Source organism: Falco peregrinus, chromosome 13 (assembly GCF_023634155.1).
Source record: "Falco peregrinus isolate bFalPer1 chromosome 13, bFalPer1.pri, whole genome shotgun sequence".
In the NCBI taxonomy this organism is placed as follows: Eukaryota; Metazoa; Chordata; class Aves; order Falconiformes; family Falconidae; genus Falco; species Falco peregrinus.
The window spans coordinates 700534-725205 of NC_073733.1; the positions used below are offsets into that span (position 1 = coordinate 700534).

General features: G+C 53.3%; 2 protein-coding genes across 6 annotated transcripts in view; one reads left to right on the forward strand and one right to left on the reverse strand.

Annotated features, from left to right (window-relative positions):
• The first annotated feature begins 894 nt into the window (after nucleotides 1–894).
• LOC129785563 (atherin-like) lies at nucleotides 895–2529 on the forward strand. The gene is made up of 2 exons (XM_055818033.1): nucleotides 895–2237; nucleotides 2451–2529. Exon 1 carries the CDS (start codon nucleotides 1016–1018, stop codon nucleotides 1949–1951), a length of 936 nt encoding a protein of 311 aa, XP_055674008.1. The 5' UTR covers nucleotides 895–1015; the 3' UTR covers nucleotides 1952–2237; nucleotides 2451–2529.
• Nucleotides 2530–4625: 2096 nt separating this feature from the next.
• Nucleotides 4626–24672, reverse strand: part of LOC129785562 (BCL-6 corepressor-like protein 1) — a 31119-nt gene continuing 11072 nt past the window's right edge. Inside the window, exons 4-14 of one of the 5 annotated variants that reach the window (XM_055818024.1) lie at nucleotides 21914–24478; nucleotides 21432–21597; nucleotides 21106–21186; nucleotides 20525–20947; nucleotides 15502–15731; nucleotides 15186–15389; nucleotides 14928–15094; nucleotides 14602–14747; nucleotides 13583–13660; nucleotides 8614–8767; nucleotides 4626–6248 (exon numbers count right to left, since the gene is read on the reverse strand). In XM_055818024.1, the coding sequence (XP_055673999.1) occupies nucleotides 5972–6248; nucleotides 8614–8767; nucleotides 13583–13660; nucleotides 14602–14747; nucleotides 14928–15094; nucleotides 15186–15389; nucleotides 15502–15731; nucleotides 20525–20947; nucleotides 21106–21186; nucleotides 21432–21597; nucleotides 21914–24478 (4491 nt within the window). In that variant the 3' untranslated portion in view covers nucleotides 4626–5971. Of the gene's footprint in view, nucleotides 6249–8613; nucleotides 8768–13582; nucleotides 13661–14531; nucleotides 14748–14927; nucleotides 15095–15185; nucleotides 15390–15501; nucleotides 15732–20524; nucleotides 20948–21105; nucleotides 21187–21431; nucleotides 21598–21913; nucleotides 24479–24672 lie in introns of those variants that run through there. The other 4 variants (XM_055818025.1, XM_055818027.1, XM_055818026.1 and 1 more) reach the window with 4 other exon arrangements.

A 24672-nucleotide genomic window follows, 5' to 3' on the forward strand; every position in this document is an offset into this window, starting at 1 on the left:
CTCACCTGGTGCAGAGGGAGCGCGACCACAGCCGGGAAGGCAACGGAGAAGGCTGGTGCTTGTTCAGTTGCAGACGTACTGAGCGAGTGCCGGGAGCAAGCCTGCTCTGGGGTTCAGGCCCCAACTCTTCCCCTTCCTCTGCTCCCGAGACACCTCGGCATCCGTTCCCGGAGCCACACTCAGTCTGACAGGGAGCTGGCAGTCAGCCGTCTGGCTCCTGGGGCGGTGAGCAGAGGTGGAAGCTGCCAAAACCGAGGAATAGGGCACAGGACCCTAGAAGGGTGGAGAAAAGGCACAGCTGGCTGTGCCGGCTTGTGCGGCGAGAATGTATGTGCCTTAAACTCACCCCACGGGGAGTGGAGGGGCTCACATGCAGGCGCGCTATTGGGATGGGGTGACCCGTGAACCTCTTCTAGAACCTCAATCTAGATGGTGGAGGGCTAATTTGGAGGGCCCAGATGCCCATGTTCCCCCACGATGAGGCAGGTGGGCACCTCAAATCAACGGGGGAAGGGGGGCGGGTGGAGGGGCTTGTACTCCAAAACCACTTTGGGGGGGTTGGGCAGGCTCATACATGGGGGTGCTGTTGGGATGAGGCAACCCCTAAACCCCTTAACCCATCTGTGCGAGGGGAGAAGGGGTGTTGGGAGGCTGCTCTAGCCAGATGCCTAGGTCTCTCAAGCATGACAGATGGGCCTGGCAGGATCTGGGGGGGCTTTGCCCCAGTGCACCCCCTCCCCCCATTACCCAACCCCAATCCCTTGGCGGGGGGGAAGTTGTTGCAAGCAACTGGGGCAAAGGCAGGGGAGTGCACTCAAACGCCTGGGTCCCTTGGGAAACACCCTTAATTATTTGGGGAGGGGGGACACCTAAATGCCTCGGTCGCCCCTTGTATGTCCCCCCAGAAATGGGGGAGCTCCCCTGTACCCTGAATCCTTCACCCCAGGATGGGGCAGGGAATCCATGGGACAGGGAGATAGATCCACAGCCATGAGCAGCCAGTTTCTCCAGGAGAATGCTGAAGGAAATAGTGCCAAAGGCTTTACTGAAGTCTAGGTGGAAACATCCAAAGCCATTCCCTCATACACTAAGCGGGGCAACACGGCCCCAGAGGCCCACGATTCACTGCAGTTCCCACTCTCGGAGGGAGTACCACACACCTCTTGCTCCCACAGCACAGGAGGCGGTGAAGGAACTGGCTTCTCCTCTCTTCAGCAAGCAGGGCACAGCAGCACAGACAGGGAGCCAGGCACCTGCCCCACACAGCCCCACAGCCCACACCGTGGCTCTGCAGGACGCAGCTTGGTGGGACATGAGTGATGTCCTGCACGAGCTTGAGGCTGTGATCCAAGAACGCAGCCAGCAGCCGGTGGAACAGCGGCACTCGGCACAAAGCATGGATGCGGCGATGGCAGTAAAACCACGTGCAGCAACTGAGGATAGCGAGTCTACATTGGCTGCAGAGCCTCGGGGAGAGCCCAGCACAGCCTCTCCTGTCCCAGACGAACGCCAGGATGGAGAACACATGGCTTCTCCCATGTCTGGAGACCCTCCAGGAGAGGCTAGTGCAGCCATCGTCTCCCCGGCAGCACACGATCATGAAGGGGCTTTTTTGTTGCCTGAAAATGCTGTGGACAACACCGCCACACCACACCTTGCCCCAGCAGCAGAGAACGGAGACAATGAGACAGCTTGTCCCCTGCCTTGGGAGCCTTGGCACCAGGTGAGCCAGGGGCGCGTGGCCAGCACCGAGCATCCCCAGGTACCGGAGGCAGGCGCGGCGCCCGGGGCATGTGTGGCAGGGACATGGCTGGTGGACATCCTCTCCATCTCCTCCCCACCACCACCACCCCCCCGGCCCCCGCCCCCGCCTTTAGTCTTGCTCTCCCCATGCAGGCGACCTCCCAGCACAGAGGCGACACGCAGCCCTCCTCTGGCTGCAGGACCGTAAGCCCAGCCAACCCGACACCTAACACTGCCAAGCCTACCACGAAACCCCATCCCCAAGCGCCGGTTTCTCCCCGCATCCAATGATGGATGCTTAGCTCTCCCTTTGTTGTTCATGTTTTTATAGGAGGCGCCAGGGGTCTTGGCCAAGGAGGACGACAAGTGGGAAGACAGCCTGGAGCTCTTCCAGGACCCCCACGCTGATCCCCCGGAGGGCCAGGCAGCCTCCGAGCAGAGTGGTAACACATCGCCCTGCTCCGGCTCCAGGGATGAGCCCGAGGATGAGCCAGGTACGTCCGAGTCGAGCGCTGCCTCGGCCAGGGCAGGCCCGGTCCGGCTGTCCCGGCGCCCTGCACCCAGGCCAGGGCGGCAGGACTGCGTGCAGAGGGGCTGGCCGTTCCCTGGACACCCCTCCCTGGGGAAAGCCCTCGGTGGTGGGGAGCAGGCAGGACCTTGCCCATTACCTGCCCAGCCCCTTGCCTACAGCTCTCCTTCTTCCACAGGCATCGCCGCCCTGCCGCACACCCCAGCTCGACGGCGACGGCCCTCCCTCTTCCGCAGGGTGCTCAGGGCTCTGCGCAGGGCTTTCTCCTGTACCTGCATCACGGCACAGCGAGAGCAGCAGCGCCCTGCTGCCAGCGGGGCCCATGAAGGTGCCGGCTGCCCCTGAGCCCGTGCTGCATGCGGAAGGTGCAGTGCAGGGAGGCACTGGAGGGATGGCTGCCGGGACTGCGCCTCACGCATTCAGCTGCCCTGAGGACATCGTGGCGCCAGCCTCTGCTGGCCCCTGCATGCTTTCTGAGGCCAATAAAAGCTGACCATTTTCCCCCAGGGCTCATGTGTGCCTGCTCCACCCTGGCAGAAAGACCCGCGCAGGCAAGGCCCACGCCAGCAGGCAGAGCTGGAGAGCCCCTGTGCTCCCTCTTCTCCACGCTGAGCAGAGCCTGTGCCCTCGGCCTCTGCCCATGCCGCTGGCATTCCAGCTCCCAACCAGATGGGGCCTCCGCTGGCCTTGCTCCTTGCGATCCGTTTTTTGAGTCAACGTGTCACCAGGGTGTCCCAGCACTGGCTGGGGCAAGCCCTGGGCTGGTGCTGGCAGCAAGCCGGCTGTCTGGCTTGACTACCTCAAGCTCCCTTCCCACTCACCTCTCTGCTATTCAAGCCAAGGACTTTGAGCATTTCATTTGTATCGTAATCTTAAGTCTGTTTTACCTAATGCTTGCCCCATGCCTCATCACCTTGGTATCCCAGGGAACCTCCCCATTGTAGGGGGGGGTGGGAGCATGTACATTAGCCACTTGCCCCTCCATTTATAAGACCCTCCTCCCCTGCTCTAATGCTCACCTGTCATTAGCAGCAAGTGCAGTGCTGCACCCCATCTGTGGTCAAGTCCGTCCCCCCCCCAAAGTGGTGCGTGATCAAGACTTTCCTTCTACTCCCACTGCCAGGGCACTCCTGCTGCCCTTGGTCTCTTCTTCTACAGCCATGTGAATGACCTGCCAGAAGCAATCACAGGCCTTGTGCCTCTCATTCTGAAAGTCATACCCAGGCAATGCTTTGCTTGCAGGGATCAAAACAGCTTTTGTATCCCTGGACCAGCAGCTCTTTTCGTCAGGCTGGAGTACATTCAGGTACCAGCCTGGTGCTGTGCTGCGAGGCTCTCAGAAATCTTGCTGGCTCTGCTGTGTGGCTCTCGGGCTCCTCGTATCAGCACCACTTTGCCTGCAGTATATCAAAAAGCTGAGCTGGCATCCTGCGCACTGCTATGGTCAAGGCAGGGGTAGGTAACAACCGAGTTGCTCAGCCGTGTTACTTCCCATTGCTAAATGTCTGCTGCTGACCTGGATATCTAGTTTTGGTTTGGGGCTTTCTGCTCTCACCAGCCAACACAGTTGGGCCATTTTCTACTCAGTTTTGCCTTTGCCTTTTCCTTTAGCCTCCTGTTGTGACCTTTGGACTTCCAGTCTTCTGAAGTGGCTTTGATCGGCACCAGTACCCACATGGACCTAGTTATAAATCCACGGCTTATTTCTTGCACTCCAGCTTCCCATCTCATTCCCTGTTCCCTTCTTTAAAGCCTCTCTGCATCTTTTCAGGAGCAGTTTCAGGATACAGGTACATCCTGGGCACGTACAGAGGCTAAGCCATCCCTGTGCCTTGGAGCGCACCTGGGCTGGGGAGTAGGGAAGCAGGTGTAAAATGGGTCTTTCCAAAAGAAACAAATAACAAATATTATGCACACTCTGCTCCCAAGGGTGAAGCCAGACAGAAAATGGCTGCCCCACAGCCAGGGTTGCCAGGCACTAAAGCTGGACACAGCTCACTGGCCACCAGCAGTGGGGTTTGGGCACAGCTGGGCTGAGCTGCAGAGCTTCCACTACCAGCACCAGTGCAGAAGCAGGCGTCTGTGCGCTGGGAGGAGCAGCAGAGTCTCCCCAACAGCTTGCCTGGCTCGGTGATGTCCCCCTGCTCCATGGTTACAGAGCGCAAAAAGAACATAGCTGCCTGCTTAGGCACCGCAGCTGGTGCCTGCCCCAGTCTCCAGCCACACCGCTGCTGTGGGCAGGCAGCCTCACTGCCTCCCCTTGCGGAGCCACAGGCTCGGGCCATCACGCAAGGAAACCTGCCTGCAGTGGGCATCAGACATGGGAAAAGGAAGAAAAGGCAGGAGACGGGCGGCCTGATGCAGGTTTTTTCTGTACATCAGTGTTTTTGACACCACAGCGTGTTGCTGCTTATAATAAAACAGAAATCAGAAAGAGCAACCAGAATACACACCCAAAGGCAAAAAACCCTCGGCTTAAACAAGGTGCTGCCTGGCCCCTGGGAGGGGAGGCTGGCAGCTGGGAGTCCAAGGGGAAGGAGTAATGCCTGCCCTGGCTGGGAAGAAACACAACACAAAGTAAAAAAACAAACCAACAAAAGAAAACCCCACCCAACGCTCCCACTGCAGAGCAGGCGAGAGCCAGAAAAGCCAAGATTGTCCCGTCCTCAGTCCTGTTAGCACCTGTACAATAAAACTGTACCATCTCCCGGGAGCAGAGCAGCCCTGCCCCATGCCCAGGCAGCAGGCACCATGCCCGCTCTCTCCCAGAGAACTGCTCCTGGTGACACAGGAGGGGCATGGGGAGCGGGGCGAGGCCAAGCAGACACCACGCAGGGCAAGGAAGGGGCTTCTGCAGTGACAAGAGACCCCGGGGTGGGGGGACAAGCTGCCGAGAAGTGTGGGGTGCGCTTGGGGGACCATGGGCTGTGCCTGCCCGTGCAACAGCCACTGGGGAGTGGGAGCAGCAGCACGAATGAGATGCAGGAAGGAGCCCGACATGAGGGTGGAGCAGGGGGCTGGCTCTCAGCTGGCAGGTGAGCACCTTCAGCAGAAGTCAGCTCCAAAGCGAAGGGAAGCAACTGTCCCCAGGCTCTCAGCTGAGGTGTGAGAGCCTGGCTCTCAAGGGCTGTGGCCCCCCCAGGTTCACAGCTCAGGGGCCAGCTGGTCCAGGGGGAGCACCAGCCTCGGGGAGCGTTGGAGAGGGGCTGGAGGGAGCCCTCATCCCCTAGCCCAGAGCTCACCATCACAGTGATACAGACTCAGCAAAAACAAAGGAAACATTACAAATTAAATACTAATTAAATAAATACTATGGAAGACGTTGCGGGGGGGGAGAGCAAACAGAGAGGCGCAGTTCTGTGGGGTTAGGTGGGGAGAGGCAGCGGCACCCACCACCCCTCGCTTCGGTGGAGCCGGAGCTGTCACTGCCCCATGAGCTCTGGCTCAAACAGCCCGTGGAGGGGGGCTTCATTGCCCACTGTAGCTGCATGGGGCCGATGGCCACAACCGCCGCTGCTCGTTTTGAAGGGACCCTGGGAAGTCATTGGAGGCAAGGGTCCTCTCTCCCCAGCCAGAGGAGACCCTGAGGAGAGGAGGATTGGCTGGCCAAAGACTCGGGTCCCTGCTGCTGGCGCTGAGAGGGCTACTTCCCGTTGGTCCTTATTATTGCCTCATGATGCAGGGAGTGATCTGTCCCCGTCAGCTGCTCCAGGCCTGGTACTCCACCGCTGAACCCAGCAACTGCAGCAGCTCGGGTTCGTAGTGCACCAGCTCCACTGTCTCTGCAGCACCCTGCGCCGGCTCGGGACTCTCCTGTACCTCCTCCTGTGCCAGCACCTGGCTGAGAGAGACCTGACGCTGGAACTCCGCCTTGGGCAGTGTGGCGATCTCAAAGTGTGGGAAGCGGGCCTGGAATATGCGGGAGGACAGCTTCAGCCGCTTGAGCACATCGGAGAAGAGGAACCAGTTGCAGGGCCTGCAAGGACAGCAAGGGGATGGTGGGTTAGGGGTGGAGGAGTATGCCCACCTCACTGCCTCCCTGCGACACAGCGCCGCTGCTGAGGCCCAGGCACTATTCTCCGTGGGGTCCTCCTCCGCGGGGCCTGGGCAGACCACACGTACAGGACCCAGGCTCAGAGATGCACCTCGCTTTGATCACTATTTTGCAGGTCACAGCTTTTTAAAGCACTCAGGACAGGAACATCGGTGTGGAAGGTATGCCACCAACGGTGTCCCGGCAGCATCCCCACCCAGCAATGCCACACCAGAGGCTCCGTTTCCCACCCGGCCATTTCTCCTGGGTGCCGCATGTGTCCCTCTGGATGGACAGAAATTGGCAGGCACAGAAACTCACTAAACAGAAAAGTAGCACTTTTGTTGCTGCCTCTTCCAAGTCGCCTTTCGCCCCGCTGCAATCCCGGCAAATCCAAGAGCCATGGTGTCAGAAGGGGTGGAGAAGGGAGGACCGCTCCAGCGCTGTGCCCTGATGTAGCCTTCCCCACGATGGAGGGGAAACAATCTACTGGGACCCATCAATGCAAGCCACTGCTGCCCATTGCTGGAGAAAAAGAGGGCTAGGAGCAGCATCAGGAGGAGGAGAGAGGGAGGCTTGCAGCAGGTTTGCACGCGGAGATCCTTTACTACCCCCGCCTGCTCATTGAGGGCGGCCAGGTCTGTCCCAAGCAACGCAGGTTGCCATGCTGCCGCACAGCCAGAACTCTGCAGGAACGTGAGCAGCAGGACCCCAAGAGATGCACACTGCCAGACGCTGACTGCATTCCTACAAGGCCCTGCCTCCAACCCAGTGTCTCTAACCTGAATCTGAAGGAAAAGCACCACCTAAGGTACACAAGCTGCTCTTAACCTCAAGGAGCTGAAATGACTGATATGCTGCTGTCTGTGAAGGGGACACCAAGCCTGTGACCACCTGTGGTACAGAACAGCGGGCATCAGACAGATGACACAAAAACAGCTATTCCTTTTGGCTTTACCTGTGCTGCTTCTCAGTTTTGTGTTAAACAAGTCGTCCCTTAAACCCGTCTTTTCCGAAACCAAAGGGGTCTTTCCTTGCTCGATTCCCCCATGTATAGGTCTCCCTCACCTGTAGTCCCTCATTCTTTCTCCTCTTTTCATTAACTCTGGGGGAGAGGACCAAGGACCAGCCCCATGTTTACTCCTGCCCTCATTTGGATAAATCCTGCCGTCAAGTCTTTGCTGACTGCAACAAGAAGCCAAGGTGACCACCTCAGAGATGGACTTCTGAGAATCACAGAATGACAGCATCACAGAATGGCTGGGGTTGGAAGGGACCTCTGGAGATCACCCAGTCCAATCTCCTGCTAAAGCAGGTTCTCCTAGAGCAGGTTGCACAGAGTCACGTTCAGGCGGGTTCTCAATATCTCCAGAGGAGGCTCCACAGCCTCTCTGGGCAGCCTGTGCCAGTGCTCTGTCACCTCCAAGATAAAGAAGTTCTTCCCTCGTACTCAGATGGAGCTCCCTGTGCTGCAGTTTGTGCCCGTTGCCCCTTGTCCTGTCACTGGGCACCACTGAAAAGAGTCCCATCCTCCTGACACTTGCCCTTAAGGTGTTTGTAGACGTTGATGAGATCCCCTCTCAGTCTTCTCTTCTCCAGGCTAAAGAGACCCAGCTCTCTCAGCCTTTCCTCATCAGGGAGATGTTCCAGTCCCCTCATCATCTTGGCAGCCCTCCGCTGGAGCCCCTCCAGCAGTTCCCTCCCTCTCGAACTGAGGGGCCCAGAACTGGACACAGCACTCCAGATGCGGCCTCACCAGGGCAGAGTAGAGGGGGAGGATCACACAATCAGTCAAACAAATTCCATCTTACCCTATATCTTCTACTTGCTTCTCTGACTTGGGGCTCACAAAGTGTCGTTTCTACCTTCACATTATTCTAAGTAAGAGTCTGTCCAATGCTTCATTATGAGATGGCTCATGACAGGGAGTGTGCCACAAGAGGGTTACTGCTGCAGCAGCAGCAATTTGCTCCTTCTGGGGAAGCTACAATAGCACCATTCCTCAGTCTCTACCTGCAGAACAGGGATAAAGGTATCATCTCCTTTGGAGGAGTGCTTTCTGGTCTACAGGACACAAGTGCAACTCTGTATGGCCTGTCTCCTTAGCACACAGTCAGCTTGGGCTCTCAAAGTTTCCCAGGCGGGTATGAATTTTATATTTCATGTTATCTCTCACCTGGAGAGCAGCCTAAGGCTTTCTTGTACTGTTGCTAGCCTCATAAGCTCAAGGGCTCTGTTCTGTGAGCTCGCCCTCCAGCCCAGCATTAATGTCACCCAAATGCTCTCTGCTCTGGGAAAAGATACTCACCCCCGAGACACTGACACTTGGAGGTTATAGCTGGGAAGCAGTGGCTTGTCTGAGAACTCAAACATGAAGTTGTCTGCTTCTTGCTCCTCTTCCTCCTGGTCTGAACTTCCTGGAGGGTTGAGCAGAAGATCACATCCAATGCTATCTTTCCCCTCTGCAACAAGCAAAAGAGACATTGGCATCACTCACAGTTTCACACCAGACAGTGCTCATCACTCCCTGGGGAACAGCTCTGCCCAGCTGAACCGGCTACCACTGCAATTTCCCATGAACCTTCCCACAACATCACAGCAACTGTAAGAGCCAAGTCCCGGGGGCTCTTCCTGCTCTCCTTCGAGCCCCTCATCTCAGAGGAACTCTGTGTGAGCGCTGGCTGCTCTGCACAGCAAGACTCCACTTGGTGACCGCATCAGGTAGAAAGAACATCTTATGTCATAGCAGCAACCTTTAGGTTTACACTGATCCCGCACACAAGACGAGGCACGGCCTGCTTGCAAAACGAGCCACTTTGACTGGTAGTCTTTTCTTGGGCCAAACACGTGCTGGCCCCCAGGCTCTCCCTGAAACAGCCTCAGTCCCCTCTGCTTTGCCAGCACAGCTGTCCTCAGAGCCTGCGCCAGAGCAGGAGGTGGATGTATGAGGTGCTTTTTCTGCACAGATCCTATAAAGGAAGGCACTGCGCTCTGCTTGTTGAGTACTTCTCCATCCGGATTCCACTCTTGACAACTGTCAGCAGGTTATCTAGAGGTGTGTGCCAGCAACCGTGTCTAAGTAAGGACTGCAAGGCTGTGCCACCAAACTGAGCAGCAGATCTAAAGACTAATACAACCAAACAACACCAAGCATGACTTCAGAGAATCAGCCCTGCAGATTTCTGGCTTGAAGCTGGCTGTTCCAGGAGGTACCTCAGCTTCAGCAGGATTTGTGTCCATAAGAGATGGCAAATAGCGCACTTGATCCATCAGCCATTTAAAAGCAGTTAAATTTACCATTCACTAATCTGAATTGAAAAACCATCTGTTGAAAAACAGCTTGCTGTCTGGATTTCATTGTTAAGAAGTATCAATAGTCTTAGGTTTGCAGAGTGGTTTTTGTCCCGCTGAGATAAAAGAGAGTAACTCCAAAAACTTCCAGAAAATAGAGTTCAGATTCTACAGAAAGAAGTCAGACCAAATGTGCTAGTGAGCAAATAAACCAATCACGCAAAAGTTCAATACCACCTGCAAGAGAAAAGGCTGGGGAAAAAAAGAAATCTTATGGTGTGCTGCATGAGAAAGCTCCACGCACCATACTGCTCTACAAATCAATCCAGCACCCAGTGAGAATGTTATTTTAATAAAGAAACAACAGCAGATGACAGGAGATACAGGCTCAAACAGGGTCTCAGGAAAAAAAAGAAGGAATTTCTTAGTCCTGCCAAGGGAAAAAAAAATCCCTAAGAAACAGAAAAACAGAGTACTTAAATCTTCAAAACTCATTGTAGAATAGGACAAAAATAAGTGACATGAGTATTGGTCTGACATCACTGCTAGGCAAAGCTCAGATGCTATCACCAAAAAAATTCCAATTTCTTGAGCAACCCAGGAAAAAAAGAATTAAATGCATTTAATGCGGCAACACAGTCCAATGTCTGTCCTGAAAACTCTTCACACTCGGTCCTGTCCGTTAGCCCAAGTGAAAGCTGCGACAAGAACAGAAACATTCTGTACCACTGCAGAGTAACAGGGAGACAATCAGACACAACAATGCTACTCCCAGGTGTAGAACAAGACCCTGGCGTGGGACTTTGTATCTGGAACTACAGTAGTGTGAAGTCCAAGATGCTGATGACTTTACCAGACTCAGACCTCAGAGATCCCACACCCTGGCTTCCCTCATTATCTTTTGGCTCCCAGAGATGTGCAGACCTAAAGGAAAATGTGGACAACATTCTTGCCTCAAAGAATAAAAACAGATCAAGCAGGGGCCTGGGATTTCTCCTCCACCCTGAGGGACATGCAATGCTTTGTGCTTCAGTTAGTGGACCTGATGGAAGGCAAATTTTGAAGGACTGAACCACTGAAGGAGGAGGACTTTTTTCTGCTGAGCTGGTTTGCTGCCTATGACAGCTGGGAGCAGCTCGGTTACTCCAGAGCTGAATGAGGTAATCCCCTGCCCTGGGCAGTATTTGCTCCTGGTGACCCGAGGTGACTGCTGAAGGTAACCAAGCCAAAAGGACCCATTTCAAAACACTCAGTAAACGCCACTGTAAAGAAACCAACCCCTTCTCACAGGCTCAGGCATCTTGCCCTTCCTTGCCAACTCACACAGTGCCCTGGCAAAGCACAGGTGACAGTGGTCTAATGCTGCCATTTCACCACTGCTGTAAGCTGATCTAGGTGTGGATGGAAAGGAAGGTCCCTTTCTGTGCCCGCTGAAAACAGACCTGGCAGGATAAAGGATTACTTCCCAACTGAGTTAGTTCCTTGCCACAACTTGCCACGCAGCCTCCCAAAGGCAGTGTCAAGGGCAGCACTGGGAACACTCCCTGCTGAGGGGCAAAAGAAGGGGCGGTGTGACTGAGCCTCTCACTGCAGCGTGGTGGTGATTTGGCTTGGGATCTCTGTCACCCTCTCTCCAAGCCAGAGACAGAAATATCCCACATCATCACCAAAGCCACAGGGTTTCAGAACATTTTGCATCACTGACATTTCTGCAGGGATATTCGCTGATGTCTGGGAGGAACCTATGTTCTCCCAAGAGCTGTGCAGAGGTAACTGTTAAAGTTTGAAGCACCTGAGATGCAAGCATCAGGCCAGTCCACACTGGAAGGATCTTTACGGCAACGAGGATGAAATGACATTTCTAGGGAAGGGTACAGGCAGATAATGTGGGATTTGTCTGGCTTGTTAACCAGCTTCAGGTAGCACAGGAGAGATGGAAGACAAAACCTGACAGATGGCACCACATGAATTACAGAGACCCAGCCGAGACGTATCCACAGTGGCCAGGATTTAGTGTGAAGTCCCAATGCAAGAGGTAGGACATGCCTGACAGGGAAAGTAGTCTTTTTCCACCCTCAATTGAAGAAATACTCTGAAAATCTCGACTAAGGTCCAGGGGAAGGAAAGGAAGTGCAGTGCCCAGCGCTCCCTGGGGAGATTTTCCATGTATTAGCCAAGGGTCTCAGCAAGGCCTTTCTGAGTGGTAAACTGCCACTACCGATGGCATCCCAGCACTCCTGCATTCCTCCAAGAAACACCAAAGACTCAGTGGTGGTTTGCTTATTGAAAAAAAAAAAAGCCTTTTTTTTTTTTTTTTTACCTATGGGGTGGAGGACAGAAATGTGGGAAGACATGATGCAAGACAAGATATTTCAAGACAAGACAAGGGCTAGGGAAATGAAAGAACTGAGACAAGCAGCTAATTTGAACAAAACACAATTGGCTTGCTTTTCCAAGATCCACCCGTTCCATTTCAGGCATTAGGGTATATGAAAAACAAGATGGCACATTTCTAAATTACTTGCATGTGGCAGTGGGCCTCCTAGAGAGGGTATGACAATTGGCAGTCTAAATCTCATGCCAGGATCCTCAAGAGGAAAGGACGCTGATGAACAGGACACAAGCAGATACTAGAACTCAAGCACATCAGCTCTCTGGGCAACCAAGAACTCAGCATGCTGTAGTAATCAAAGCAAGCCAAACTCTCCTACCCACAAAACCACACACAATTTTCCTCCCTTGTTTATCAAGAGGAATCCAAGTGGGAAACAGTGACAAATCAAAAGAGGTAATATCTTTACTTTTAAAATATTCAAGTCAAAGAATAACTATTTTTCTTGTGGTAAAGAGGCTTCTTCTTAAAGGACTGCAATAGTTTCAGGAGTGAGAAATTCAGAGGAAGGAGGTTGTGGTTTGAACAGTCTTCTTGGTGCGCCTGAGGTGCAAAAGCCTACAAATAAAGTGTTCTTAGGAGTAAAGAATTTCTTTTACTCTGAAATGAAGAGACACCACGGTCCTCCAAGGATAAGTCCTCTACCAAGAGTACCCTTCCATATGTATCTGATTTTTTTCATTTCTAGGAGGATGTCGGGAATGACTATGTGAGCAACTAAAATCAACAGCCTTCTAGCTTGCCAGCATACGTAACCCAAGTCTTTATGAAGGGCTTGACAGTGCTGATCTCCTGTCTCAGAAGTGGTTGGGAGGGACACTGCAGTCTGCCCAGTCCCCCAGCTAGATCCAGAACATCTTCACTCATGGACCCCTGGGGAACGGAGCAACACAGGGAACAATTTGTGGACCTTGTGCCTGTATCATTTCAAGAAAACTTCTAAGATGGTAACCACAATTTCAGAAAGTGACAGTAAAAGGTACAAATCATGCCTTCACTGGGAAATGCCCAGCACTGTAAGAAGAGGACCTCACCTGGATGAGTGCCTCCCCTCCAAAGCGGAGGAGAGGGATGGGCAGCTCTGGGAACCTGGAAGTTCAAGACTTCTACACCTCGAAGGAATAAGTATGTCCTCTGCCTTCCTTGGGTTTATCTTGATGACTGGTTAGCTGGGGAGTAGCAAGAACTGCTACAAGAATAACATGCTCCTGGATCGATACCCAAAGACCCTCAGGAGGCACAGCAGCATGTGGATTCTAGCCTTGCACACCGTGTTCAGCCTATTTGGAGGGATCTACACGTGCAGCTTCCCAAAGAAAATGTCCTTTTCAGGAGCAACTACCAGCATGCAACATGACAGCAAGATCTCTAAGACATGAGCTGGGAAGGACACGGACAGACCTGAGTGAGTGATGTGTCATTACCTAGCATTACTTCTCTCTGCTCTGGACTTTGGGTATTAGCTTTTCCCCACCCCGCCACCCCACTGCCCATGTAAAGCAATATAGGATCAAACAAGACGAGGCTTCAAAGTTTTAGCCCCTTCAGTAATGTATATATGTACAGTACATGAAAGGGCATAGAATGAGCTCACCTAGTACAGAGCTGCTGTAGAAGTCCCACGCTGTTCGAGGATCCCCATCAGTGCGCCCCTGGAGATCCAAAAGGTAATCTAAAGAGAAAAAATGGAGAGGATTAACGTTTAGCTACTGGTCAAAGCATGACCCTGGCATGCATATCCATTGATCTGGGGTGAGCCAGTTCACCTCTGCTGCTTTTCCCCACTTTGCAGTTAGGCATTATGGGGAAAGCTGAAACCTGACTTGCAAGAAGGGTACCTCAGGAGAGGACAACGCGACCCTGTGCCTGAGAACATGAAACGGAAGTTGAAAAGAGAAAATGGACAACACTAAGTGGCTTGGAAAGAAAGGTTCTTAGGGTGGATTTGAGTTCAAAATTACATCTCCGACACCTGCATGTATAGTTAAGCCTGGAGGAGCTCAGACAGACAGTGGCAAACAAGTTTTTTTCAACACGGGAGACTTTCTGCCTTGTATCTTTCTGGGAACCACTGCTACTCTAGCTGTCTCTTCCTTGCTGGGATGTAGAAGACGCAACACTCATCTTGCTTCTACACAAACAGCACAGAAAGCGGGTACGCTTCATTCCGGGCCATAGGGAGCCAAAATGGTCCTTTCTAACAACAGCAGGCAGGCAGCATTTGGGCAGAGCTGTTTTCAAGTAGAAGGCATCACCACTTGGCAGCAAAAATATGCTCACTCAGGTTATGCAGTGCAGTGTAACTGGGAACTGTGGAACAGTCTCCAAGCCTCATACACAGTACTGTCTTCAGTTGTGTGACCACGAGAGGTCACTGCCACCTCCTTGCACGTTAAAGACTGAAAAGTGACTTGCATCTTATTTGGAAAACCATATACAATTCTATAATCAAGGTTTGGGTGGTAAAACAACATACACATGACAGGACAGAACTAAAATTATTCAGTCACCTGCTGCTCAAGTACTTCTAAAACATCTGATACCTAGATTTGGTCCCGTATGCTGCCAGACAGGACGGATGGAAGCACTGCTGCTCCCAGGCTTGGCACCTACCACAGAGGAAGCGCTTCATCACTTCACTGGTGGCAAGCTTCACAGCTGTCTGCCCAGAGTAAGTGGCCAGAGTGGGATCAGCACCATAGGAGAGTAGAAGCCACATGGTTTCCAGGTTGTCATTTGCTACTGCATCATGGACAGGCCTGCAAGGACAGAAGCATTAGCAGAAAAAGAAGAGACTAGATGGGTCTGCAAAGCAAACGCTCTGTTTTGAGTTAAAACAAATCTAGCAATGACCAACAGCTCATCCTGAAAAACACGCCCTGCTCCCTGCCCCTACGCTTCTCAGTGCTTCCCCAGATGTTCCCCTCTCACTGGCTTGCCTTGTGCCATCCTGTGCACTGCAGTTCACGTTGGCACCGTGTTCTAGCAGAATGTGGAGGATGTCGATCCAGCCTCGCGCACAGGCTTCATGCAGAGCTGTGTAGCCAGCATTGTCACGATGGTTCACATCACTGCTCTTTTTCTGCAGGCAATACAGCACTACGTCCTACATGGACAAAAGCATTGCAGGCCTGGTTACACACAAACCCAGACAAGGCAGCCCAAGACACAGAGCAGAAAAGGGCACCAAAACTCACCTTATAGCCCAATCGAGCTGCTCGCTGCAGAAGGGTCTCCCCTGCATTTTTGTTCACAATCAGCCGCCGAGCTCCAGGAGGAATGTTCTGGGCCATGGGCAATTCAGGGGAACTCCCTGAGACCCGACGGGACTTACAAAGCGTCCACAAGTCTTGGGGCTTCTTCAGAGAGCGCATTTTGGGCTGGTTCCAGCAGCCCTTCCCCTGAAAAATAATGGAATACAACTCCTTGGCACATGTGGCCGTGTCTTACTAACAGGAGTCCCCTTCTCTCTCTTCTCCCCACACGTGTTCCCCTCATCTGTCCAAGCCATACCTTCCCCTCATCACAGATCCCTGCCAGGTGTTTGGTTTTACATTTGCGTTTTCCTGATGGTTTCTCCAGCTCTTCTTGGACAGGAGAACTGTTGGAGGGCTCCAGGAAGAAGCCATTCCGAAAGTCTGGGCGTCCTTGAGATTTTCGAGGGGGTGGGGAAAGCCTGCTCCTCAATCGTAGCTCTGTGCCTTTACCCTTCGCAGACTCCTTCTGCTTCCGGTACCTAAAGTCTAAAGGAGAAACGGGAATGAGAAGCTTCTCTAGGTATGGCACGGAAGGCCAGCAACCCAGACCTCTGCCCCCAGGCAAAACAAACTGCCAATCTTTGATGGCTGCAGATCCATGGCGGAGGCACTGCAGTAAGTAGAAGAGAGTGAGTGCACAGATTCTCCCCACCAGGGATGGACTCAGCATGGACACAAGACACAAGTGGTCCTGGTCCAAAAAGGCCAAGCTTAATGAGAGCTGGGGCTTGCACACAACTGACTAAGGCTTTTCCTTGGGTCTAACAGGAAGCCCAGTACAAAACAATCCAGCTCGTCAGCACGCTTCCCAGTAGTTTGATAACTGCATGCTGCTCTATGGTGTGTTCCCCTACCTGTGAGGCCGAGCAGGACTCACATGGGATACCCCTTGGAGCGACAGAAAATGCTGGAGGCATCCCCCTTAAGCTGCCTGCAAACAGTCTTTGTGTTGCTACCCGCAAAACCAGACCTTGCCTTGCCCTCTCACATCTTCCCCTTAACTTAGTAGCACACTGCAATTTCAACTAGTATGCATGCAGGTAGGAAGTACCATGAGGCCTCAAGGGAAATCCAGTCTTTTCTCCCTTGTGTTATACAGAGTTGCAGGGCTGCTCATTACAGAGTCCCATGCATCGTGCAAGGACAAGCGCTCTGCTTCCCTGAAATAGCAACATCCCGTAGCAAGGGCACAACAGCAGCAGGAAAACAAAGTATGGAATAAGAAAGCAAAGCCCTGTGAACAAATAACCACCCAGACTTGTATGATGCCATACTCCTCCCTCTGTGCAGACGATCAGTGCTGGAATAAAAAAGGTTACAAAGGAAGAGCCCTGCACAGACCAAAGGACAGAGGAGGCATCTATGCACAGCTCTGCAGTGTCTCTCAAGCCTGGCTCTCCCCGCAGCTTTGGGCACTTTGTTTGGGAACAAAGACTTTGCTTCATTTCTAGGTGAAGAGCTAGGAGATGCCCCAGTGGATCACTTCAAGGAATCGAAAGGATAAACTCCAGGAACAAAACTTTACGTCTGTTAGGGACACTGCTGCCTTCAGTGCCAAGGCAGGTTTTGCAGCACTCCAGTAGCAGCATCTTCAGCTTCCAAGGTACGCCGAGACTCTAGATTCTCCATGTCAAGCACTGCAATATAACTTCCATTTATGTTTTGCTACTGCTAGGAAGCATGGGCCACAGATCCTGCACAAAGAAATGGGTTTGGCCAAAATACCAAGGTAGAACCACAAATAAATCTCAAAGCAAGCACATCTCAAGTACTGCTGTGCTGTTCTGTCTCCACATCTCAGGAAGAAGAGAGTGGAAGTGGAGAAAGGCAACCAAAACAACGGAGGAGTGGAAAAGCTGCCCTACAAGAAAGACTGGGATTCCTCAAGCTGGAGAGGAGAAGGAAGAGGAGGATGTGACCAAAATCTGAAAGAATCATTCCAAGGTGGATCAGCTGTGTGGAGGAATCCTGTTCACCCAATCCTGCAGCACAAGACTAAGGAGCACTCCATGAAATGAGTAAGGGGTCAGTTAAAAAAACAGACAGAAGAAAGGACTTTGCACAGCACAGAGATTACTTCAGGGCTTCATTGCCACTGGAGGTGATGGAGGCAGATGTTATCTGCAGGACAAAATAGGACTTAGGCAAATCCATGGACAACAGACCCATCAATGAGCTGTAGAAGGCCTGAGCAGGGACAACCCTAGTTTAGCTGTTCTGCATACTGGGGAAGCCTAGGCAGCCGAAGTCTAGGAAGCAACCGTGCTCAAGTCCTGGCCCTGCACAGCCTCTGTGCTTGCCGTGGTCAGAAGAAAACTGCAGGCTAGACAGACCCCAACACAATGCAGCATGCAGGATTGTACTTAGGCAAGGAACAGGAGACATCTCCTTGCTCTGAACAAAGTGGAGCGCACCCATGAGATGTGGTCTGGGGCAGAAGTTCTGACTTCCACCACACAAAACACGGCATTTGTTTTCAAGCTTAAGCACAACTCTCAGGCTACAACTAAGCAAAATTTTAGCAAAGAGTGCAGCACGAAGCAATCACTAGCCTGCTTGCTGTTTTGGAAGTAATCACTGGACGGAGATTTCTGCTGGGCTGTCTGTAACACTGTCCTCCTCTTTTACAGCACTGCAACACTTTCACAACTAACCCAGGGCAATATACAAGGACTTGAGATGCTCCTTCTCCGGTATCTGATTCCTTCTGCCAGCGTGCAGTGGCTCTGTATTCTACAGCAAAGCTTTTAAAGTAGCCCATCAGTGTAGGTTAAATACTCCTCACTTGGCAGGTTGCCTGTCCATGTCAGGGAACACCTTCCCAGCAATGAACAGCACCCTTGGGCTGTGGAGGAGTCAGGTAGGAAACGGCATGAACCTAAGAAGAGTCGAGAACATGGCAAGGAAGAGCCAAGTCTCTTGACTGGTATGTGAAGAGAAAGGGGTAAAATGCTGACACATCAGACAACACATAGTGAACGGGACGGTGTGTGCTTGCAAGTGGCGTGCTCCAGCAGCCCCTGCACACACAGCAGAAGGAAAACACAGCAACTCCATCGCTCCTCCAAGCACAGAAAGGAGGTGGACAGTGGGTTCCTCTAGCCCAGAGGTCCAAGATGTGGTTCTGGCAGGGACCTGCATCTATTTTCACTCTCTGCAATAGCCAAAGGAGACAGAGGAACACCACTGGCTTAATGCTTTCACCAATGTATGCACCTCAACTATAGCTGAGCAGCACTGACACTCCAGGGTGTGCACTCCTAGGTGAGGAACAGCCAGTCCAGCTGATTGAGCAAAGCGGTCTTCCTGAAAGCAAGGCAGTATCAGCCAGAGAGGAGACACAGCCAGTGGATTCAAGCATTATCTTCACCATCAAAGGAATAAAAAAGTGCCCTTTATCTAAGTGCTCGTCCCAAAGCCTAGGGGCCTTGCTTGTTTCTTAGGTGCGCTTGATGATGAGGTGATATTAGCAACCAAGATTGCTTGTGTTGATCCCTCTCCTGGAGACGATTCAGTCCCTGTGAGCCAGGCATCTGTCAGTGGATCTCTGCAGCTCATTACCCAGTGGTGACACAGATTTTTTAGCTAGCACAGGACACAGTGGTCTGCTTTCTCCAAACACGTGAGCTGGCCCCCTGTCCCTCCTCTGGCTGCCAGCCAGCTTACAGTGCCACAGTGATGCCCAAGTCCTCATCTCTAAAGCCAGCCATGGTTCTAGGTCACAACTTCTGAATCCAAAATACAGAAGCTCACCTATCTGAGGGCCAAGCAAGCAGTCCCTGAGGACCCAACTCCTACACTCTCCTTAGCTGCATTTCTAGCTAAGAAGATTCTAATCTGTATTTGGCCTAGGCATTTTGCTACCCTTGTTTCACAATAACAGCAAAAATTAATGGTGAATGCCCTTCCTACCTGCATAAACCTGTCTCAGTGTCTTCTGGTGATCTTTTCTGCACCTCTAAAATCTGGACAGAAGACAGACACTCTTAAGATGTGTGGTAAAGCTCCTGGAGAAAACCCTCCTGAATGCTGCTGCACTCAGACTTCCTCCTCAGGCTCTGTTTGGAACCAGCAGCAGCAGCAGACAGTCTGAGAGCACCCTTGAACTAACTGAAAAGATGCCAGGAAGCCCATCAGAAACCTTACTCCTGGTCTCACAGAAGCACCCAGACAATGCAGCAATAGAGTAAAACTGTGCCAGAGAAGAAACATAGCTTGGGAGATCAGCTGGTGGGAGGACAGCAGCCACCTCTACTACTTCTCACAGCGCCTCAGCAGCATCTCAGCCTCTCCTGAAGACTGGCGATCGGAGTCCTGTGGCAGAAGGCAACAGCTCTGTACCCACATCACCTCCAAAAGAAGGGCCCAAGCATATGGAGGGCTGGCAGAAGCACTTCCCCCAACACCACGGCTCAGACATGCTCTTCTGCAGCCCTGGCAGAAGTTACCTGTGGGACGCTCGGACACAGCTACAAGCTACCAGCCAGCTGTCAGCACACACACCGAGATACCAGTACGCTGCTGGATGAATCCCAGCCTTACTCCCAACAGCCTCAAACTTGCCCCACACGGGCTGAGAGAAGGGACCATGGAGACTGCTAAACCTCAGGGAAACACAGATCACAGATTCAGTTTTGACCACATGGTCTGGGCAGTTATGTAAGAAAACACAAGAGCAGAGGTAGAGCAGTGAGTGGGATGCAGGCAGGTGGCACAGCATCCTCCTCCTAGCAAAGCTGCAAATACAAACCATGGTGGGGGATTTTTCCATCACTTGCAGACACTCTAGCTTTGTTAATCCTCTCATCCTTGTGCTCCTTGGTGAAAGCTTGCAAGTTGCCTTAATAAAGCAAGACAAAATGTAAAGAAGCCCAGCTGAATTGTGATGGCTCCATGTCCCTCCACTTCAGCCAGGAATGCTGACTACTCCCAGGGGCCCATTCTTGTCCAGAAATATTTCACTGTGCTACCTCATCCTATTCTCATTTTCCCATGCCCTCTCTCTTAATCTGAGAGTAAGATCAGTATCTAATTAGGCACACAAGCTGCTGTTTCCTACTCCAAAATTTACTGCAATATTTTTGAAAGAAGAGCTGATCAATTGAAGCAGACCACGCTGTGGACATCAAACCATTAATAATGACCGAGTTTCATCATTACCAAAAAAAACTAACAAAATCCCCACCAAAATCCCACATGTAATAAAAAAAAGCAATAAAACAACAACACCCCGTGCTGGGCCACAGCTTGATACTGGAACCCCCCTTCCCAGATTGTACCTGCTTTGGATTTTCGCCTCCTGTGGGGGTAGCCCACTCGCTCCTCCTCTCTCTCGGTCAAATATTCCCCCGTCTGGTATTTCCGACTTTTCTGTCGTCTCCTTTTCTTCCTTTTGATGTGGCTGTCATCTTCCTCCTCCTCGTTGGGCTCCCACAGCTGCCTGGGTGATTCCACTCTCCAGGGCAGCTCCCGATTCCTCCTCGTGTAACAGCTGCTCCTCTCAGACAGAGACCTGTCCCTGGCCCTGCGACTGTGACAGTGTGATGTCCTGTGGGATTTTCGCAGCCTGCGACGTTTCAAGGATGTCTCCTCCTCCCCTTCCTCCTCCTCTTCTTCCTGATCCTCCTCCAACAATGGTAAAATCTCCTGACCGCTCACATCACACTCTCCTGTCACACCAGCAGAAGAGCCAGCGATGCTTCCTGCAACAAAGTGAGATCTCTAGCTGACAAAAAAGCCAAGAGTATCTACAAGAAAACCCCTGCAAGGCAGGACAGAAGGCAGGGACAAGGCCACGTAAAAAGGGAAAGGCTCACAGTCCACCCAGGACTCCCAGCTGGGTCTCCTAGCACCAACTCACCCGACTGACTGCGTGTCCGACTGCTCAGCACCACCGGAATGAAATCCCGAAAGTTGTTCTTGGGCTTCTTCTCAAGGTAACCTGTGGGGAAAACTGCGCCTTGAGAAAACATGCTACAGATCTGTCCACGCAAGTCTGCTGGCCTGGGAAGGGCTGTTCAGCATCACATCGCAGCTCTGTTTTGGATCCCAACCCACTACGGGAAGCCACTAGCTCCAGAGGCTGTTCAGCTTCAGAGTAGCAACAGTTTGGCCACATGGGCATTAGGGTGACAGGAACCGCTGCAGCCTGACCCCGCAATAATACATTGCCATTCACAAGGGTACCTTCCTCGTGGCTGTCCCCACGGTGTGCTGGCGATGGGAACTCCGTCTTTGCTGGCCTCCTGCGCTTACGCTTTACCCTGAGACTGTTGTGATCTTGCCCTGATCCCAGGCTGGTTCGGCCTTCTCGCTTGCCAAGGTCATGCAGATCGTCATGGTGTTTTCGCCACTGTGAATGGAGGACATGGACTGAAGCCTGAGCTGCCAAATGACTGAGCTGGAATAGCAAAGGAGAAGGGACAAAACGCTGCCCCCTACTCATCATGCTGGTGCCCTCCAGCACTTTTGACACCCCAGATCCATTTTTGCTCTAGATAACCTGCAGACACGGGTACATTAATCCACTGCCAGGTAATGCCAAAGAGCATGGGCGGAAAGCCCTGTGCACTCAGCTGTGCCCTCCTCTGTGAAGAGCTCCCTCCTCGCCTGCAACCTCGCCTGCTAACCTTTGCCATAACCCAAGAGGCCCAGCCTATACCACCTACCTTCCGGCCCTGCGCACTCCGGCTCCCCGATTTGCCTGAGGGCTCCTCACCATCCTGGGTTTGACACTTCAGTCTCTTGTGGGCCTGCCTGGCGTCCCCACCATGCTGCCGCTTGGACTTGCAGTGCACGCTGCCCTCTTGCTTGATTTGGCCTGCTCCTTTGAGTTTGACCTCACCAAAGGCCTGGGGAGCAGTCCCAGCTCGTAGACAAGTCCCAGAGGTAAATGACATGTCACACTCCACTCGCTCCTTCTTGACCCTGCACAGATCCACCTGACGCACGCACTGGAGGGGCTCTACTGCTGGTGGCTCCTGGGAGCCTTCGCAGCCTAGCTCCTTGCGCTGACTCTCTGTGGGCACCTCTGAAATCATTCGCAGGCTCTGCTGCCCAGCTGCAGGCAGATCATGCGACAAATATGCTGCTAACACTTGGGTTTTAGGCTTTGCGTCCAACTGTTTGCGGCTACAGCTCCCCTGAGGAGCCTCAGTCTGTACATTACCCTCCTTACTGGAGTCAGCCTCTGGCCGATCACACTCTTGACTCTTCTGTGGAATGTCCAGCTTCCCCTTCCCCCCTTTCACATCCACAGCACTGGTCTGAAGAGATGGACCAGCAACCAGTGGGACTGGATTGGCTGGCTCCTCATAGAGCTTGGGCAAGGCCCGGCAGCTCTTGCTCTTGGCTACAGCTTCCCGTTCCTCGGGTGGGAGCCTGGGCAGCCCCTCCGGCAGGCTCTGGGCAGCTGTGCTGGACTCTGTGGGCTGCACGCTCGGGAATGTTGGGAGCTCACCTGCACCAGCTGGCTTACAGGAGCTGTTCTGGTTTGGGGGCAGCTGCCCTGCTGTAGAGATGCCGATCGAAAGCAGGGGGGTTTGATGATAAGGAGACCAGCCAAGAGGCAGAAGCTGAGGATTGGAAGGCTTTCCATTCACAGGGCATCGTGGGTACACACTTCCCTGGCCAGGATTCCAGGTGGACATGTCCTTGGACTGACACAAAGGAGCTCCTGGAGCAACTCTACCATGAAGTCTCCTGGCGGGATCCTGCTGTCCTTCTGTGCTGACCTGGTTGGATTTCTTCCCACAGGGAACCCCAGCACTGCGAGGCTCTCCCTGGTCAATGATGGAAATAGGCTCCTGCTTGGGAAGGTGGCGCGGATCTCTGCTGAAGCTCATGCCAGGGTCCTTGCTGAGCAGCAGCGAGGCAGGCACCGGGTTGGCGACGCCGACATAGGTGCCTGGAATGGTGCTGATGAGCGTGGTGTTCTTCACCCAGGAACCCTGCTCGCCATTGCGCAGGAATTCAGGGAAGATGACTAAGGGAGGGGTGGTGCCAAGACACGAGGTGACGCTGCTGCCCGTAGTCTGGGCTGCACGCTGGGACCTGGACAGGACTGTGGTGAGGAGAGCTTTGCCACTGGTGTGCACGGGTGTGAGGATGGGCATAGGAGGTGTTTTGCGTTGACTGGGTGGAGGCAGTTTCTGACGATTGGACTTGGAGGAGAGATCGAGAGGCATCTCGCTGCACTCTGGAGAGGAGACCATCTCACGCTCGAGCTGTGGAGGGGACTTCAGAGGAGAGAGTGAAGTGGCAGCCCCCGGTACTTGCGGCTCGGGAGCTGCCGGGGCTCTGGCGTGTGCACCAGTGCCGGAAGACGGAGCAGCACTCCCGCACGATGCTGCCAGCGCAGCCTGGCTGGATGAGAGGGAAGGGCCAGCGGTGCATGAGGGAGCGCCCTCAGCAGCAGCCTGGGCACTGCTTCCACCCGAGGGCGAGGGGCAGCTAAACTGATTCACCTCCACAGACACCACTTTGGCGTCTGAAGCCAAGGGTCTGGTGACAGAGAAGGGGTAGGGGTAGGAGCGCAACTCTGGGGAAGCGATAATGCCTGGCAGGCAACGCTCGTGTATGTAGGAAGGCAGGACAGGGAGGGTGAGGGTGGAGGAGACCCCCAAGGTGGCTGGCAGCGTAGCCACACTGAGTGGCTGCCCGCAGCTGGGTGGTGGGATGTACACCAGTGACTGGCTCGGGCTCAGAACTGCCCCAGCCTGAAAGGTCAGGGGTAGTTTTTGCATAGCAGGGGCCTGAGATGTGGGAAAGCACACTCTGTTCAAAGTAAAAGTAGCAGGAGTGGAGGCAGAGGTGTTGCAGCTGGAGACAACCACAGACAACGTCCCTTCTGCCAGCGTGCCTGGCCCCTGTGCTCCAGTGCTTGGGGTGGTTTTCTCCTTCCCAGCAGGCTCGCTCTCTGGAGCCACGGAGCAGGCTGGAGGAGCATCAGCCTGCTTGTCACTGCGAGGCTCTGCAAGTGTCCAGGCAGCATCAGCACCACCGCTCTCCTGCTCAGCAGCTCTGGGGACTGGAGGCTCCTGCCCTCTGCCATCCCCCTGGCTCACCAGAGGGCCCAGGGCATCATCTTTCACAGTCTTTCCCACACGCTCAGGGTTTGGGTTGGGATCAGGTGGCTGCTCTTCCAGTTTGGGCCCCAGCTTTTCCTCCACCTTGCCATCAGCATCCAGCCCCTGGGCACTGCTGCCACCACTGCTGACTGCTGTGAGCTCCACCTGCAACAAGAAGGGAGAAGAAGGTGTTCCTGAGAGCTGTGAAAGTGGCTCCTAGCACAACAGGCAGGACCTTCTCTCTATGCCCCGCTCAGGACACAGAGGCAGAAATGGCAAACAGTTCTTGCCAAACTAGAGCGCTGCTTTGCCTTACTGCACCTAAGTGCACCACCTTCAAGAAGGAGCCTGCAGGACCC